This window comes from Uloborus diversus, chromosome 6, assembly GCF_026930045.1.
Source record: "Uloborus diversus isolate 005 chromosome 6, Udiv.v.3.1, whole genome shotgun sequence".
Lineage (NCBI taxonomy): Eukaryota > Metazoa > Arthropoda > Arachnida > Araneae > Uloboridae > Uloborus > Uloborus diversus.
The window spans coordinates 164,238,185-164,255,757 of record NC_072736.1 but is presented as its reverse complement, the minus strand read 5'-3'; the positions used below and the strand labels follow the sequence as shown (position 1 = coordinate 164,255,757).

At 31.2% G+C, this 17,573-nt stretch overlaps 1 protein-coding gene across 1 annotated transcript in view; it reads left to right on the top strand.

Annotated features, from left to right (window-relative positions):
* The window catches only part of LOC129225166 (HEAT repeat-containing protein 5B-like), a 97,994-nt gene that overhangs the window by 65,705 nt on the left and 14,716 nt on the right, over positions 1-17,573 (top strand). Inside the window, exons 27-33 of the mRNA XM_054859731.1 lie at positions 62-130; positions 226-399; positions 1,699-1,855; positions 3,964-4,215; positions 6,346-6,508; positions 12,009-12,124; positions 13,582-13,878. Coding sequence (XP_054715706.1) covers positions 62-130; positions 226-399; positions 1,699-1,855; positions 3,964-4,215; positions 6,346-6,508; positions 12,009-12,124; positions 13,582-13,878 — 1,228 coding nt within the window. The remainder of the gene's footprint in view (positions 1-61; positions 131-225; positions 400-1,698; positions 1,856-3,963; positions 4,216-6,345; positions 6,509-12,008; positions 12,125-13,581; positions 13,879-17,573) is intronic.

Below are 17,573 nucleotides of genomic sequence, written 5' to 3'. Positions count from 1 at the left end.
TATTATGCATATAACAAACTGAGCAGAATCCATTTCGAAATTTAACGTTTGATTATTTCAGGTTGGTGCAGCTCTTCGTCCAGCATTTTCACCTGAAACACCTTCTCATATCACAGCATTTGCATGTCAGGTCTGATACTTTTCAACAACTAAAAGCTTTTTTTTTTCTTTTTGAAATTTAAACTAATTTTGTGTTTGCTTTATTTATTTATTTTTTTAATGTAGGTTTGTAGTGCTTGGATTGGCTGTGGTGTTGCTAGAGACCTAAATGATTTACGAAGAGTGCACCAATTGCTTGTTTCCTCTCTGGAAAAGCTTCACAAAGCATCTGGTACTTTAGTTTATAATGAGAGTGCTTCTACAATGGAAAAATTGGCAATTTTAAAAGCTTGGGCTGAAGTAAGGAATTTTCTCTCTTATAGGTTTATCATTGGTCATTTATGTTTTCTTATGAGTTTTGGTTCTTTAAATTTTAGATTTAATAAGAATATAAATTTAATAATGCCACAAAAATCACTAAAAATGTCTTTCAGACAGTATTAAGTAATGATGTTATTCAAAGTATTCTTATTATGATTTTTGAGGAGCTAACATTGAACCTTTTAATTTGTTTTTGCAATTTGTGAATGTTTTGATTTTATTTGAATTATCAATTTATTCTTCAATAATAATACACTGCATTTATTAACATCATATCAAGTTGCTCAAGCATGGGTTTTAATTGATCTTGCAGTTTAGCAACAATTTTAAGCTGATTAGCTCAAGAAATGCTTTTAATGCAAATTCTTTTGGGAAATTTGTCATTTTATACAATGCCATAATTTCATCACTTTTCTCAAGCCCATGTATGTTTTGCTTTCAGTTGTAAATTTTCAAAATGACATGTTTTTAGCCATGATGTGGCATGTTTTACTGTATCAATACTGGGTTTCTTACAAAGTATTAACTGTACAACTTGCATTTATTCAATTTCAAATATTTTTTTTTACATCAAATTTTTTTTAATGCATTTATAAGTAGAAAGGAAATCCTGTCATACATTAATAGAAATTATCCAATAAGAAATTTACAGCACATAGTTAAGTCTTCAGTTTAATTTTTGTTTCCATTTTTAATTATAATTTTTTCATAGTAATTGTTATCAAATAGAGGAAACTTTTCCGAAAGGACAGGAAAATGTTTCTGCAGTAGCTTTAGATTTAATATTTATAGATTCAATAATAACTTTATTCTTTTGATTTGCTAAGCTATGCATCTGTTGTTACTAATTAAATTTAACTATTCTGTTTATTCATTCTGTCATGGAATATTTGTTAATATTATGCAACCCTGAATAATAATTTAGGAAGAAAACAATCCCCAAACTATGCTCATATGAGCGAACTTAAATTTATTTTTTGAAGATAGTACACTCTTATAATTCTGTATCATATTGCTGCTTTCACTCTTTTTTTTTTTTTTTTTTTTGTACTTATAATTTTGTTACACAACACACAACTGTTTTTCGTTGATTTATACCTTTCGATTTTTTAGATCTCAACAAAGTTTATTATGTCTGATATCTCTCTCATTTTCCTGCAATAAAAATGAACTGCCTAGATAATAGATTATTGATTACAAGAATGAACAAACATGTCTAGAAAATGCAATTATTTTCCTATACTTCCTGTAAAAAAAACTATTGTATTATTTCCTTAGGTATATGTTGTCGCAATGAATAGTTGTAAACAGGAAGATAAAAATTCAGCCGACACAGAAGAAAGTTTATTGCGACTTGTTTCTCCAGAGCTTTCCTTACTCAGCATTTACTGGTTGGCATTTTTAAAAGACTATGCTTTACTATCACTCCCATCTGGTAAGTAGTCAGAACTTCTTTTCAATGTACTAAGGGACTCTGCACCCTGCCCATTCACCAACCCCTGAAAATTACTTAGCAATCTTAATTGGTTCACAAAGATTTAAAGAGCCTGTTAAGAAGAATCAGATTAAAGTATACATTACGATTAGAACCAAGGAGGGATCCAGAAATCTTTCAAGGGAGGGGCTATTGATTTTTATCACTAACTTTTTGCTATGTATACTGATTTAAAAATATTAATCACAAAGGTTTTAGACTTTAATTCTGAAACAGTTCCGAGATAGGAATCCAAACCCCCCTTCACCCAACATCAATGAAACTCGTCTAAATTTGCCTTTTTTGAACTTCATTTTCGAAAAATTACCGGTGGAGAGTCCCTCAAGGGAGGGGCGATCCCCCCCGTCGCCCCTCCCTTGTAACCCTCCCTGATTAGAACAAAATAAAAATTGCGTTCACTTTCCTATAGAAAATAGAGTTTTGGGTAAAGATCTCATCAAATTTAGAAAAATATTAAAATTCCACTCCAACCTAAAGACAAAAAACTTGATAAAAAAACATTTTAACAAAATTAATTTTTAAGAAACACTTCAAAGAGAAAATGCTCGAAGCCCTCCCCCAGGGTCCAAACTAACTTGTACTGAATTGCAAAGTTCAAAGATCTCCTAAACATGACAAAACGGCCATTTTGGACATCTGAAAAGTAGTTTTCAAATTCGTGGTCTCTAGTAATAATTTACTCTTTAGCTCTTGGCTTGAATTAGTTGAGCCTTGGACTTTCGCTAAATTAGAAACCCTAATGTCTGCTGTTCTAATTAATTGAGAAAATTAGAACAAGCTCAATCTGGTGCAGAAAAAAAGTTCTTTTTTGAATGACATAGGATGTCAAGAAGTGTGGGAAAATTTTATTCCCTTTAATAGGCAATTTATGTGAAATTTTTGCTTAAAAAAACTAATTACAAAAAAAACTAATTCAAAATTTTGATGACAAAACCCCTGGTGCTCAAAGTAATTTTGTACTGAATTTCAAGGCTGTAGGTGCTATGGGGTCTCCTGGACGGAGGCCTACCACAAATAGAATTTCACAATTTCTTTTTTTTTTTTTTTTTGTCAATATATAATTGAAATCTCTCTGCTGAAATGAGTTTCAAATGGTTTTTCCTTGAGGCTCCTTTGGAGACTTTTTCCAGACAAACATCTTGCATTCTAGACTGAAATTGTGCATACGAGACTACAAAAAAAGTACATGAACTGAGTTACTTGTATTTAAAGTTTCCGACAGGCTCGTCATTCAGAGGGTCAGTCAGTTGAAGACTGACTTTGATAATATAATGTTTTTACATATAAGTGGGCGTGGTTTGTGTTGTTTACCGCAAACAAAAATTGTGTGGGGAACCCACCCTTTGCCCCTTTTCCAATCCTATGAAAAATTTTAAATGGCGGGCCCCAGGATTCAGATTAATCTCACACATTGATCGTAGCTTGCTTCTACAATTTGGTGTCAAAGCGTTATCATTAATATATTTATTTATTTCTAAATTTTGAAAAGGATCATGAGTAAGACAATCATATATTAATTCTCTATGAATAAAACATTTTCTTTTTTTCTCTTTGCTCCATTCCCAATCCGGTTGCTTGACTTGGACTTTAAAATCAACCTTTTTCTTCTATACATATAGCACGAGTCACTTTTTTCTGCATTTATCCCTTTCAGCACGTTTTTAATGCATAGGTCACTATCTAGAATTCTTAAAGAAAATATTTTACTTTTGTTAATCATCAAGTTGTAAAGTGCAATAATAAAAATTATTTAAAAAAAAAGAAAAACATTGTTTTTTCACAATCAGAATCTGTTTAATGAATTGTTTGTTGCTTAAATCTCTAGATTATTAACTTTTTTAAAGACCTGATTTTGTAAAGCTTTAATTTTTTCTAATTAGTTAGTTTTAAATGTATTAAATTTTATCATCAAAGATGATTATATTTAATTTTCTCTTGAAATTCAATTTAATTTTGCTTAGCAAACTGCTTTTTGTGTACTATTACATAATGAATTGTTCTAGTTGACATAATTTCTAATATTTTTAATTCACTCTTATTTATTTCAGAATTTCGTTCTCAACTTCCACATGAAGGGGGTGCATTCTATAGTTCCGATACAATAGACACTGTTAGAAAATATTACCAAAGTACTTGGCCACCAGTACTAAATGCAGCAACCCTTTGGCTTTGTTGTGGAGGGTTTGAGTTAACAGGGGAAAATCCAACTCAAAGTTTACCACGTAACCTGAAAACTTACGTCGCCCAGAGCAATAAAAGTGCCAATGAAATAAACAGTGATTATTTTCATTTAGTCTTTGGTATGTATGAGTCTTTATTTATTTATTTTTTGTGGAAATACTGATTTGAATGTCAAAACTCACTGTGATGCATTGCATCTTAAAGTCTCTTATGTAAAATTTATCGGAAGCGTTGGAGTAACTTGACTGTTTATCGCAATAAAGAAAGAATTGAGACACCTGAAACCACAATAATAAATTTAAGTTCAATATCAAGTATGAAGTTTTATTTTATACTTTTGGGCTACTTATTAGGGGCTTGCATGTTCAAAAGTTCATGCATTAAGACTAGGCTGACTAGACTGTTTTAGATATTTTCATGAAGATCTGAACTATTGTATTTCACTTTTTGAAAGTTATTTGGCTTTTTTGAAGTAAAATTCTGAGTTGTGTGGAATTAATGATCTTTTTTTTTTTTTTGTAAAACATTTGCTTTTGAAGATATAATAAATGTGCTTAAGCATACTTATATTGGTGACAATAACAGGTTCAATGTAGAAGTAAACCATTGACTGAATGATATTCAATAAATAATTATCGTTGTCCAACGAAATACTTTCGATCCTAATTTCTCTGCATTAATATAAAATTGATAATTTAAAAAACAAAACAAAACATGCACCCTATCTTTCGTATGACTGCAATGTAGAACAAAGGCGTTGCAAATTACCGTAATGTTGTTATATTTTCTATGTTGGAAAGAAATTATTTTGATTTTGTTAATGTATCTTTACTTGTTTTGAGAGCAGTCCGATTTTCATGGATTGAGTCCCAGATTGCCATATGAAACAATGTATGAGGCAGTGAAAAGCAAAGGGATGTAAGTGGACATTTTCAAGTTTTGAGCAGACGCGTTTGAAGTTCCTGTCCCAGGTAGGCTTTCAAAGTTTTTCTAAATCATGCAGTATAGCAGCACCTACCAGGGCTACTAGTACCATATCCAGGGGCGTAGCTAAGGGGGGGGGTTTGGGGACAACCCCCCCCCCCCCGAAAAGTTAGTCTCAAAAAAAAAGAGAAAAAGAAGAGAGAAGAGAAAGAAAAAAAAAGAAGAAAAGGGAAAAATTCCAAGCGATTATATATATATATATATATATATATATATATATATATATATATATATATATATATATATATATATATATATATATATAATCGCTTGGAATTTTTCCCTTTTCTTTTTTTTTCTTTCTCTAAAACATATATATATATATATATATATATATTAGTATATATATATATATATATATATATATATATATATACATATTAGTATATATATATGTTTTATATATATATATATATATAAGAAGTAACCCCCCCCCCCCGAAAGTCGGGTCTAGCTACGCCACTGACCATATCTTTCCCCAAAACAGAGAAGTTCATATACACCTACAATTTGTACTGGTTATCTCCAAATTTTTAGTTTTGGCACTCACAACACTTTGTTACTCACTGCCTCATAGTGGAAAGAGCATGACGCAAGTGCACCATACAATAAAATTCTTTGCAATACATTTAAATATTGTACAGAATGAATTTGTGACTTTGAAAGAGTAATATGCAGTAAACTCCCGATTATCGGCGGTCGGTTTATCCGCGGCTCGGATTATCCGCGGGTCTTTTCACTATTTCTATTCAACCGTCATTAAATGTTTTTTAAACTTTTGATTGGGTTATTGTTCGTTTTAAACTTTTACATGTGTATATTTTCTATATCCCATATTAGTAGACGGAATATAGCAATGTTTTTAGCTATAATTTAAATGTTTATGTGAGTGTTTTTCATATTTTTTAGCTATTGCATACAGTAGTAACATTTTTTACCTATTATTCGGATTATCCGCGGTTTTCGCTTAACCGCGGTTACCGTGCCACCCTATTCTGCGGATAATCGGGAGTTTACTGCAGTTGAAATTCAAAAGATACAATTCACAATAAAGATCAATTGATAATAACAATGCAAAATTTCAGGAGGTAAGTAATTGCAATGTATTTTAAAGAGATAACAGAAAATAACGCATTGAAGTGAAATAAAGGCTGTCATCAGTTATTTTTTCTTATGAAATGTATGTAAAAGATAACAAGTGGCTAATCTAAACTTTAAAACTGCAGTCACTTCTTTTAAATAGTTTATTTAATTTTTTTTTAAAGGGATTTGCTTGGAAGCATTATGCAATTCATATACCAGCTCTACTCCTGATTGTGTAACCGTGTGTCTTAATTCATTGATACAATTGCTAAATCATCGCCTGCCTTCTAAACTGCTTGGCAAAGATGTTCAGTTGTCTATTGAGCTTGCAAATGTACTGCACAGGTAGGTCTTCTTTTTCCTGTTGTACTTTTTTTTTTATTATCATTGAGCACCAGTGGTGTAGTCTTGGAAAGAATAAAATAATAGCTTAAAACTAAAAAAACACGCTTTCGTAGCAAAAGGAACTAAAAAGTGAAAAATAATCTTAGGATGATAGTAGTTGACCAATCACTTAATTTTAATGTAATACAAAAAACCGTAGGGTGCTGTCTATTTACATTTTTGCATGGAGAACAAATGGAATAAATGCAAGACAACTGATAAGAAGCCCCCCCCCCCACGCTTTTTTATATTACATTAAAATTAAGTGATTGGTCAACTACTATCATCCAAAGATTATTTTTCACTTTTTAGTTCATTTTGCTACGAAAGCGTGTTTTTTTTAGTTTTTTAAACTATTATTTTATTTTCTTCTTTTTTAGTTCAACTTGTTTTACGAAAAAAATATTCATTTCAACATTGTTCAAAATCTTGTATATTCATGAAATTTGCCCAAAAAAAGCAACTAAAGGTCTCGGGTGGCATTCGAAACGTGGTCTCTCGAACTCCAAAAAGAGCAACTGTACCCCTTAAAGTGTAATAGCCGAGCTCTAAAAACATTCAACTTCGCTGATAAATTGCCTGTGGAGTAATTGTCTAATCCAGCTAATCCATCTCAGTCATCGATGTATGTGTGCAGAAATCATATTTTGAAAATTTGAGATGCATTTGAATAAAAGTTTTGTTCAACAATGGTCTGATCAGCATTGAATTTCCAATTGAAGGCTCACCTAAATTTTGGCATGAAATTAGTTAAAAACAATTATATTTCATGTTCTAATCACCTTGGAACATTGGAACAAATTTTGTCTGATGCAGAAAAATTAAAGGTTTTTGTAGATATTTCTAAATAATTTTTGCGAGCATTTTTTAATGTATTTTTTTAAATTTTTCCTTTTTCACATTGTTGGATTTATGCCAAAATATTGATTAAGATTGGAGGAAACTAACAATTAAAAGAGTTAATTAATTAATTTGATTACAGAATATTGCATTGTCATCGGGTCTGAGGTCGCGTGCCAAATTTCGAAAGAATCCGATCGCAGGAAGTGGGCGAAATTTGAGCTGCAAGATTCCGTTACAAGATACATACATACATACAGGTGAAGCTAATAAAAGCGTGTTAAAAAGGGAGGAGATGCCTAAAGGTGCTAACATGAGAGTGATAAACATTAAAATGTAGGATGAGGCTCAAGTTGAAATTTAACAAGAAGTTCCATCTAGAACTAGACGAGCCTACTTTCCCGTATACCCATACTACTTTCTAGTACCTGATCAATATTCTCAAAAATAGCTAATATCGCAAATTTTTTCAAACATATTTTTTTTAATATTTTAAGCTGATTTCTAGGAATAAAATATTCCTTACTTTTCTTCAAAAAAATGAACAAATAAAATAGCAGCACCTTTTAAACAGAGCAGCTAATACACTTCTTTCCATTAAAAAAAATTTTTAACAGCTTTCAAAACGAAAAAATTATAATAATAAGTTCATTAAAATAAATACATCATATAAAAAAAAATCGTTTCTTTTTCCCCTGTTGCCAAAAATAATTTTTTAAACGAATTAATGCACTTACCAAAATAAAAAAAAAAAACAATAAACTGTCAACTTAAAGAAATAATTTTCATTGTCAAAAAAAAAAAAAAAAAAAAAAAAATCGTCTGCGCATATTTTTCGAGTTTATTCACCGAAAACTAAATACCTAAATTAAAACTTTAGCGTGAAAATAAAAACAAATCATATCAACAATAATTATTTCACAGTTAAAACCAGAGCAGCGGAGTCGGAGTCAATCTCATTTTGGGATAAAAGAGTCGGAGTCGAATATCCAAGAATCGGAGTCAGTCATTTGTCCTCCGTGCATAAATGTTTGCCAAAGCTACGAAGTCAGAGTCGAAGTCGGGGAGTAGGAGTCCGATTAATTGTCGGGAACAGGAGTCAGAGTCGGTGTCAGGTGCCCCTAAATTCCCGGAGTCGGAGTCGGGAGTAGGTTGTTAAGAGCTATTTCCAACAAAATTTGTTTGAAGTAAATCCGCCTTTAAGTTCGGAATCTATATTGACTTTCAGTTTCCCCTTAGGCGCTAATGTTAAGAGATTTGAACTGTTCAAAATTGAACGAAAACTTGTTCAAATCAAAAAGATATTTTTGATACATGTTTTTTATCAAATGTTTTTCCCTACAAAGTTTGTTTGAAGCCACTTCTCTTCTATGTTCAAGATTTATTTTTGATTTGAATTTCCCCGTAGGCGCTAATGTTAAGTTTTTTTTAACTGTTCAAAATTGAACGAAAAATTGTTCAAATCAAAAAATGAATTATGGGAATGAGATGTCCTCGCCGAGATCTTTCTAACAAAAAAAAATTTGTTCGAATCGGACTATTCATTCAAAAGTTATTAGGGGGGGACAGACAGACAGACCGACAGACAGACAGACCGACAGACCGACAGACATTTTCCCCCATCTCAATACCCTACTTTCCAATTTTTAATTTTTCAATATTTATCTAACTATTTTATTTATTTTTGACTTTTTTTTGTTTTTCGGGATATTTTTAAGATGTATTAAGCCTTCTTTCATGCTTTTTTCTTCTTTCTCTGATTTTTACTGGGAAAGTAGGCTAAAAAGGGGTGCCATCCCCTTTCCGGTCCCCCTTTGAGTATATCGTTGCTGGGCACATTAGCCCACACACATCAGTTAGGTCAAAACGATGGTTGGATTAAGACCCATTGAGACTCTCAGCGGTTAAAACAGAGACATCCCATACATTTCAAACTATAAATAAATATATGACATGAAATTCACTCCTTCTGTTGAATGAAATGTATGTCTTAATATGTATAGCCTGGAGCAAGGAGAGTCCGAGGGGACATGATTCAGTTGTTTAAATTTGTCAAAATAAAAGATGTTAATGGGTTAAATTTTTGCACCAAAAGCAGGACAAGGGGTGGTCATTGTTATAAGGTTCAAATCTCAGGCTAACCTGGAAGTTAGGAAAAATTAAGTCTTTAGTAGAATCAGGGTTGGCAGGTTTCTGCCGAGGCGGTAAAAACCACTGGTAGAAACCGGTTAAAACCGGCATGGCAAAAACCCCTTTCTGCCACATAATGACATAAATGCAACTCCTGACATACAATAGAAAATGTATAAGAAAAATTAAATATTAACCCAAATACAATTTATTTACATCACTACCACCATTCAAAATCAAATTATACATTGTTTCCCCACTGCAGCAGCTTCTAACAAAATAAAAGTTTTGACGCTGTTTCTAAACCTAACCAATTTCCCAATTTGTTGTGCACAAAGGAGAAATTTGAGAAGATTCTTTCAATCCCAGCAGAACTAGCTGGCATTATCCTCAAAGAACAAGCAAGATTCACATAACTTTCATCTATAGCACATTTTTTCAAACTGCACCACCATGCGGTATTTGGAGTAGTTGTTACCATGTGATTGGAAAAATAGGTTTTGGGAAAAGGGACCGATTTGTTTTGTAAGGTACATAATCAGGATTAATATTTGTGAGTAAAGTGCGAGCACTTTCTTCTTGATTACATGATAAATTTACTCCCAAATACTTTGGATGGAGCATATAGGCGAGTAAATGATTATCAGTAACTGCTTGATTAAGCTCTTTTAGAATAGCTTTGTTCAGTTATATTAAGTGTAAAATGAGAAGTTCTTGAATTTTAGAGTTTAATGAAATAAAACAAATCTGTATTTATTTAAATATTTGATATATATATATATATATATATATATATATATATATATTACACTTTAAATTAAATGCAAACAAAATAATTATAAACAACAAACTGAAAAATTTGTTACTTACAACATTAGAAGGCTAAAATTTCTAACGCATACAAATTTCAACTATGAAAAAAATTTTACTTTGCTTTGGAAATGTCAGTTTTGTTATTTAACATATTTTTACACTAATTATTAAATAACTATTATATTAAGTTTTTGCAATGACGAAATGGAGTTATATTTTTTATTTTACTTAATTGCCTGTCATTAAGTAATTACTAGAGCTATTAAATTTTCTAGTTTTTGCCAGTTTCTGCCGGTTTTTACCGGTTATAACCAGTTTCTGCCACTGGCAGGGCAAAAACCAGTTTCTGCCGGCAAAAAGCCAACCCTGAGTAGAATTGTGGGCACTGGGAACGGCTTACCGGAAGAGGCTGTAATGAGCAATAAGGGGGTGGATAGCTTTAAGAGGGCCATTGATCTTCATTGAGGACATTTAAATTATCTAGGACCAGCCTAGCTGGGCCCAAGTGTGCCTACGGGGAGGGGGATTATCACGCAAATTGTGCCATAAAAAATTTTTTTAGCGGGGGGATTTTTAAAAATTTTCACTATTTATTTATTTAAATTTATATATTTATTATTAATTTAAATTATTTATTTTATTTTATTTTGTTTATATTTTATTTTATTTATTTATTTAGTTTGTGTATGCCATTGGCGTAGCACAGAATTTTTCCAATAAAATATTAATAATAATTAAAGATAAATAAATAAATAAATAAAAAATATTAAAAAATAATAATAAAAAAGGGAAAGAGGGTTGTGATTTTTTTTTTTTTGGGGGGGGGAGATTTTTGCCATTGAACTTGGGGAGGATGGGTTCCCCTGGCTGGGCCCAGGGCCTGTTGCTAGTATTCACATTTGTATAAATATTGTTACTTGGATTATGTAAAATTTCGTTATCTGACACAATAAATAGTGCTGAAGAACAAACATTCTCACTCAGTACTTGCCCAGCAAAGTCAGATAAGAGAGATGTAAAGAAATAAAAAAGGCAAGGAAATCTTTTTGCTACTGTCAAAATAAAAATTGTGGCAAATTGAATTCCAACACAAATTTTTCTTTAAAAGAAAATATTTCATAACAAAACTAATTATTCAGGATAGCTTTGAGCCAACACTACTCTATTTTAAACTACCCCAGTCATATTTTAATGATTTTATTTTACTTGTTGAACATAGAATATTGTATAGTTAACTTACTAAGAAATAAGAACTACTAAATCCATTTGAAATGAATTATTATCCTGGTTCGTAGTTAATCTGGCCATTCAGGGTCGCTTTGGGGCACACCAGATATAGGGTGTAAAATAAATTATTTGAATATAAATACTGCAGTTTTAATGCAAAAGATAAAAATTCTAAATGTCAAAAAAATCATATCCTAGGCGGGTAAGTACAGCATTGGGTTGGCTGGTTCATATTATTGTTTCCATAAAACTTTAGCAAAATAGGACACCAGCATTTTTTCCTCAATTAATGTGTCAAGGGAATATTTCTATCTGCTATTGATTTTCTTATTCCGAAATGTAAAACAAATAGTGTTTTTGATTATTTAGGTATTTTACCTCTGAATATGAAAATATAAAGTCGCTGCATTTTTACAAGTTTTAATTGAGTGTTATTTGTAACATGTTTCAGGCTTCTACTAACTACAGAAAACAGTGATACTCAATTATCTGTGATTGAAGTTGCCCAACTTTTAGTTGCTGCTCATAAAGAATGTTTAGAGAGTGAAAGAAAAAAATGCCTAAAAGGTTAGTATAGTTAGCAGATATGAATACTTGCATATTGTGGGGAAAAAAAGTTATAACATTTCTATAAAAAATAAACTAGGCATCTTATCAATGTTTAAATAAATTCATTATAAAAATTGAAAAACTTCACGCCTTAATCTATTCTCTTTAGTGTTTTTAATGTTGCAATGTTGTAGGTTTTTGTGTGTAAGTATAAGGTTGGTTAGGGTAAGTGGACCCCTTTTGAGAACAGTTCATTTTCGAAACCTTATACAAAAATTAAAGAAAAAAAAAACTTATTGTCTTATTTTATCTTGAACATTATTAATGAACAAAAGTTCATCATTATTTTCTGAAATAATGCTTTAAGTATTCCTTACGATTATATATTTAAAAAAAAAATCAGATGGGTGTCCCATTTACCCCATAATAAGAGGTAAATGGGTCACCCCACTTTTATTTAAATTTAAATCAAGCATATCTAAAAAAAAGGGGGGGGGGGGTTAGGAGGTTTTACTTTATAAAGTATGTAAATTTTCTTACTGTCTTTTAAATCTGTGTGACAGAAAAATTTTAAACGAAAAACAAAACAATTACAACTGTGAAATTTATTGAAAGCCTATAGGTACATATTCTGTCGAAGAGTCAATGAAATCTTCTAACTACTATTCTACTAACTTCTAACTACTAATAATACTAACTACTAACAGAACTCTCAAAATGATAGCATGCATTTTCAGTTTTAGCATATTGGTGTATTTCTTCATTTCTTTCCTCTTCATTTGTAGTTTGTAATAATGAAAAATAACATTTTGCAAGAATGAACAAAGACAAAAATCTTTTTCTTTCTCCCAAAGTGTTTTGGCAAAACTTAAACAAAAACTATTTATGATTTTTAGTTACAGCATTTTTAATGTGAATATAATTAAATACAACTACCTTACAGATAATAAGGTTTATCTCTCATAATTTTAAAGGCAAACGTAGTAATTGTAGAATTTGAAAGGAAGTGTAAAGTTAATCATTTTCTAACCATCAAATACAACTTAAAAATTTTTGTATTAAAGAATTTAAGAGATGGTATAATTTTAATTAAGTCATTTAATCAGTCTTTTTCTTTGGAAATTCTTTTTATAGATTTTAAGTTTATGAATCATAGCACACAGGAAATTCTTCCTACGAACTTTTACCACCCTTGCGTGTTTTCATTTAAAAATTATATTGCTATGCAAATGCTCTTAATTTTTTTATTATACGTGAAAAATGTATTTTGTAGTTGTTAATATTGTCATGTTGAATGATGATAGTTGTATAAATTTCATTCTGAGTGTAAAAATTGCAAAAAAATTTTTTGTCATTTGGTTTAGATAATACAGATCTTCAAAAATTGATTTTAAATAATCGCAATCAACACAATAAAACAATAAACCCAACAGTATTTTAATGTGATTTCTTTTTCTTTTCGTGCATGTGTATAGATTTAGCACCAGCAAATCAAGAACCCAAAGATCATAACAGTGAACTGGCATCTTTAGGAGAAGGCGGCGAGAGTGGAATTATAACTCATGAGAAGTCTGTCGTGTTTTCCATTTTAGAAAATTGCCTGTGTTTAATCGTACGTCAGCTGCCGCAGATAAGTCCGGCACTTGCGAGTAGTACCGGGACCGTTGTTCAGAACTCGAAATGTAACAAGCAGTTTACTACCAATACTGCACCATTAGTAACTTCAGCGTTGAAGGTCTTAGTGCAGCTGCCTAATTTATGTTCCTATTCCGGTAAGGTCCATTTTATGTTACTTTATTAGGAGTAATGTTTTGATTTGTTATATATATAGATATCTCATTCCTAAGGCTATATTTTACTATATACTGTCAGCCCCGCTTAATCGGGTAACGGATAAACGAATACCCCGCTTATATACGCATAAAACCTCCCGAAACCGAATATTTCCCCATAGACGCAAAATGCTAAAGATCCCCGCTTAATCGAATAATATTAATCGGCTTTCGCAAATATTTTTGTTGACGAAAAATTTGAATAAATTGGGAAGAAATTAAGTAAGAATAATTATTGACAGTAAAATATAAAGCAATATTTATCCTGACAACGGACGAGAAAAACGACATTCATATTTCATCGAAACGTTTCCACTAGTCTATCAAATTAATTTTGTCTTTATCATTACAAAAAAAAAAGTCCATAATTAAATTAAATAACGCAAATAAATACACCCATTTTAGACGGTGACAAATTGATAAATACTAAATGTAAGATACAGTAGACGAACAGGGGAAAAAGAGAGTCAGAAAAGTGTTCTCAAAAAACCTTGAGCAAGCAAAATTTTTTTAAAAAATAACATACTGAAAAAAGGTGCTAAAACAAGGATTTCATAACTCAAGTTGAAAGTTAATTTTTATAATTTTCATACATACTTGTAAATACTAATTATTGAACTATTTTGTTGTTTATTTAGCTTATTTCAAAAATTTTTTAGCAAAAACATGAATTATTTCCTTCATATAGCTATTGATTTATCATTATTACGTTTTAAGACAATGTTGTCAATTTAGAAAGGTATTCAAAATTTCCCTGTTTAATCAAATACCCTGCTTTACCAAATAATATTTCCTGGAACCGACGATATTCGATAAGGCAGGGCAACAGTACATGACTTTATTACATACATAGATTATTCATACTAATGATTTATGCATGTTATTTGGAAATAAATTTGCCATTTAAAAAATCTTGTTGCAAAAGAAAATATTTTTTTATCTGAAAGGCTATTTAATTTTACGACTATATTATAAAAGATAAAGAACTTTATTTTAGCGCTTTGTGTTTTGCATTTGTTCCTAAACATATAGAAAATTTCCTACAATAATTTTCTTATGATTTATGATGATTATTATGATTATGATGATTACACTGAATATTAAACATAATGATAATTAATTAGTTTTCATAGAGCATATAAATACCCACCACACAAGACACTGAGTACAGAAATATGCAGGTATATGTGTTGTTTTTAAATCTATTGGAATTTATTTATTTAACTACATAATTGCCCTTCAAGGTATGACAGGTGAAAATTGCCTCTACATTCCAACGAAGCCATTATTGTTTGGTGTTTTTTTGATAATTGAAATTTTAACCCTAACTCCAGTGGATTAACCTTAAACTCCACTAGATAGTGTTCATTGTTGACTTTTTTTTTTTTTTTTTGTTTTCTCACTCTCCTAAAATGAGTCTTACCAGTAAAACAGTTATTAACTAACTGTTTTACTGGTATTGTGACAAGGATCAAGTTCATCCTTGTCACAATGAAGCATTTTGCTGCATGTCAAACATTGCCAGAAAATATTATCAAATTATCATTGCTATGGCGTTATAAAAATGAGGATTATTGAGGTACTGGAGACTGGAGACTTATGCTACAAAACTAAGTTTGGTTCAATGTTCTATAAGAAATAAATAAAAAGTCTAATCTTGCAGTTATTATTCAATATTCAAACTGTTTTTTCCGTTTGATGATAATCTTTCAGTTATTATTCAATATTCAAACAGTTTTTCCCGTTTGATGATGTTTTAATTTACTACTTTAAAGTTTAACTCTACAAATATGGCAATATGAGATAGAGGACAGTAGCAGTAAAAAACTGAAAAAAATGAATAATAAAAAATGAATATCATTTTCTACATACAGGGATGAGATTTTTCCGGCTTTTGCCGGAATTCCGGCTTTTTCTGTTGGCTTTTAAAACCTTTCCTCCTTTTTTTTGCCTCTTTCAAGCCTTATTTTTCTCAAAAATCGGAAAAAAATACGATTTTTTAAAATTTTTGGTTTCTAATTTCTTACTTGTTCTATAATCTTCGTCCTTCGCTATATCTGCCAAGAACGTACGTTTTGGAATCATGCCAACGACGTCAAACACGTGCTGCGCCGAAAGTTGCATGCCTCGTTTGCGATTTCAATCTTTTTGCATCCTGAAAGTATTTCAATTATTTTTATTGTTGGGTGGTTTTTTACTCTTTTCTACATTATATCCGCTTATTTTATTCATCATTTCAATAATATCTTTATTTCTTTAATTTATTTTAGAAAAAATGCAAAACTCAATCAAAAAATGTGGCTTAGCACCCACAGTCTTGATTTTTTTTTAAAACTTGGCATGGCTGCTTTTTTTGTGTATTTAAGAAAGTGTAAAAAATATTTATGGTGAATCTCAAATGGTTTAGGTTTTACAACCTGTTAAAAGTTTTGAGATTTCATGATTAAATGAGGCAGCTGCAAGTTGTTCTTTTTATTTCAAAATTGTATTAGGAAGTTTTCAAAAACAAATTTTAGGTTCCAATGCAAGGAAAAAGATAACCAATCGTTTATATACATATATATTTATTTATTTTTAATTCTTGCTATGAAAAGTATGTTCTACCACATAAAGAAATTTGAGATTTTTCTCTCTGTTGTAAATTTTTACTTTACAAACATCTAATTTTAAAATTTATGTTCTCACTCGTTTAACACTATGAACTCAAATGTTTTTAATGAAAAAAATGTATTTTTCTCTAAAAAATATGAAAAGTTGACACTATTGTGTGATGCAGCCAAGATTGAACTCTGGCTCCCCCAACCCTTTGTTCAAGGACTCGGGTTAGAAATTGTTGCCTCTTTTTCAAAATTTAGATTTATTTAGGAATAAACACCCTTGCAAGAAATGGTACAATGCAGCAAATTGTACAAAATTATTACTCATATTTAATTAAATACGTGTGATAATGCATATCACGTATGTGATAATGCATATCACATTTTTTACCCATTTACATTTTTCCCATGTTTTCGGTCATTTTAATCGTTTTCTTCCCCCATTTTGTTGTTTTTTTATTTTCTTGTGCATTCCACGTTTTCCCCGCGTTCCCCCGTTAAATTTCGCACACTTTACGATATCAAAATATGACTTATTCACTTTTCCCATCGTTTAGCTTTTTGTCAATTTTTCAAGCGTCGATCCGATTTTTTGCATCTTCTTGTCGGCCATTAAAATGGCGTAGCGTCCCCTTCCCTTCGTTGTTTGGGCGCCAAACGCACTCATTGGTTCCCGCGCATCACCGCGTACCCGGATCTGATCGCTCATTTGCCGATTCATTTTTCCACCCCACTTCACTCTACTTGCTGCTCTCTGTCCGCTCGGTCGCATTTTCTGCGGCTCCGGTTTTTGTTCTACGATGGCGATAATGAAGCATCGGTGCACGGCGTCTGGGGACGGCCGTTGCTCGCCGCAAAATCGTTAATAACCTCAACATGAGGTGAACGTTTCATTTTTTCATATATGTTTAAAATATATTAATCAAGACCGTACTTCGTCGCAGCTGAAGATGAGTGCATTGATGATCCATCACCTGTTTGAATGATGGCGTCCGATGGCGGCACGCAGAGTGCACCTGAATCGTCCCCTTAATGTAA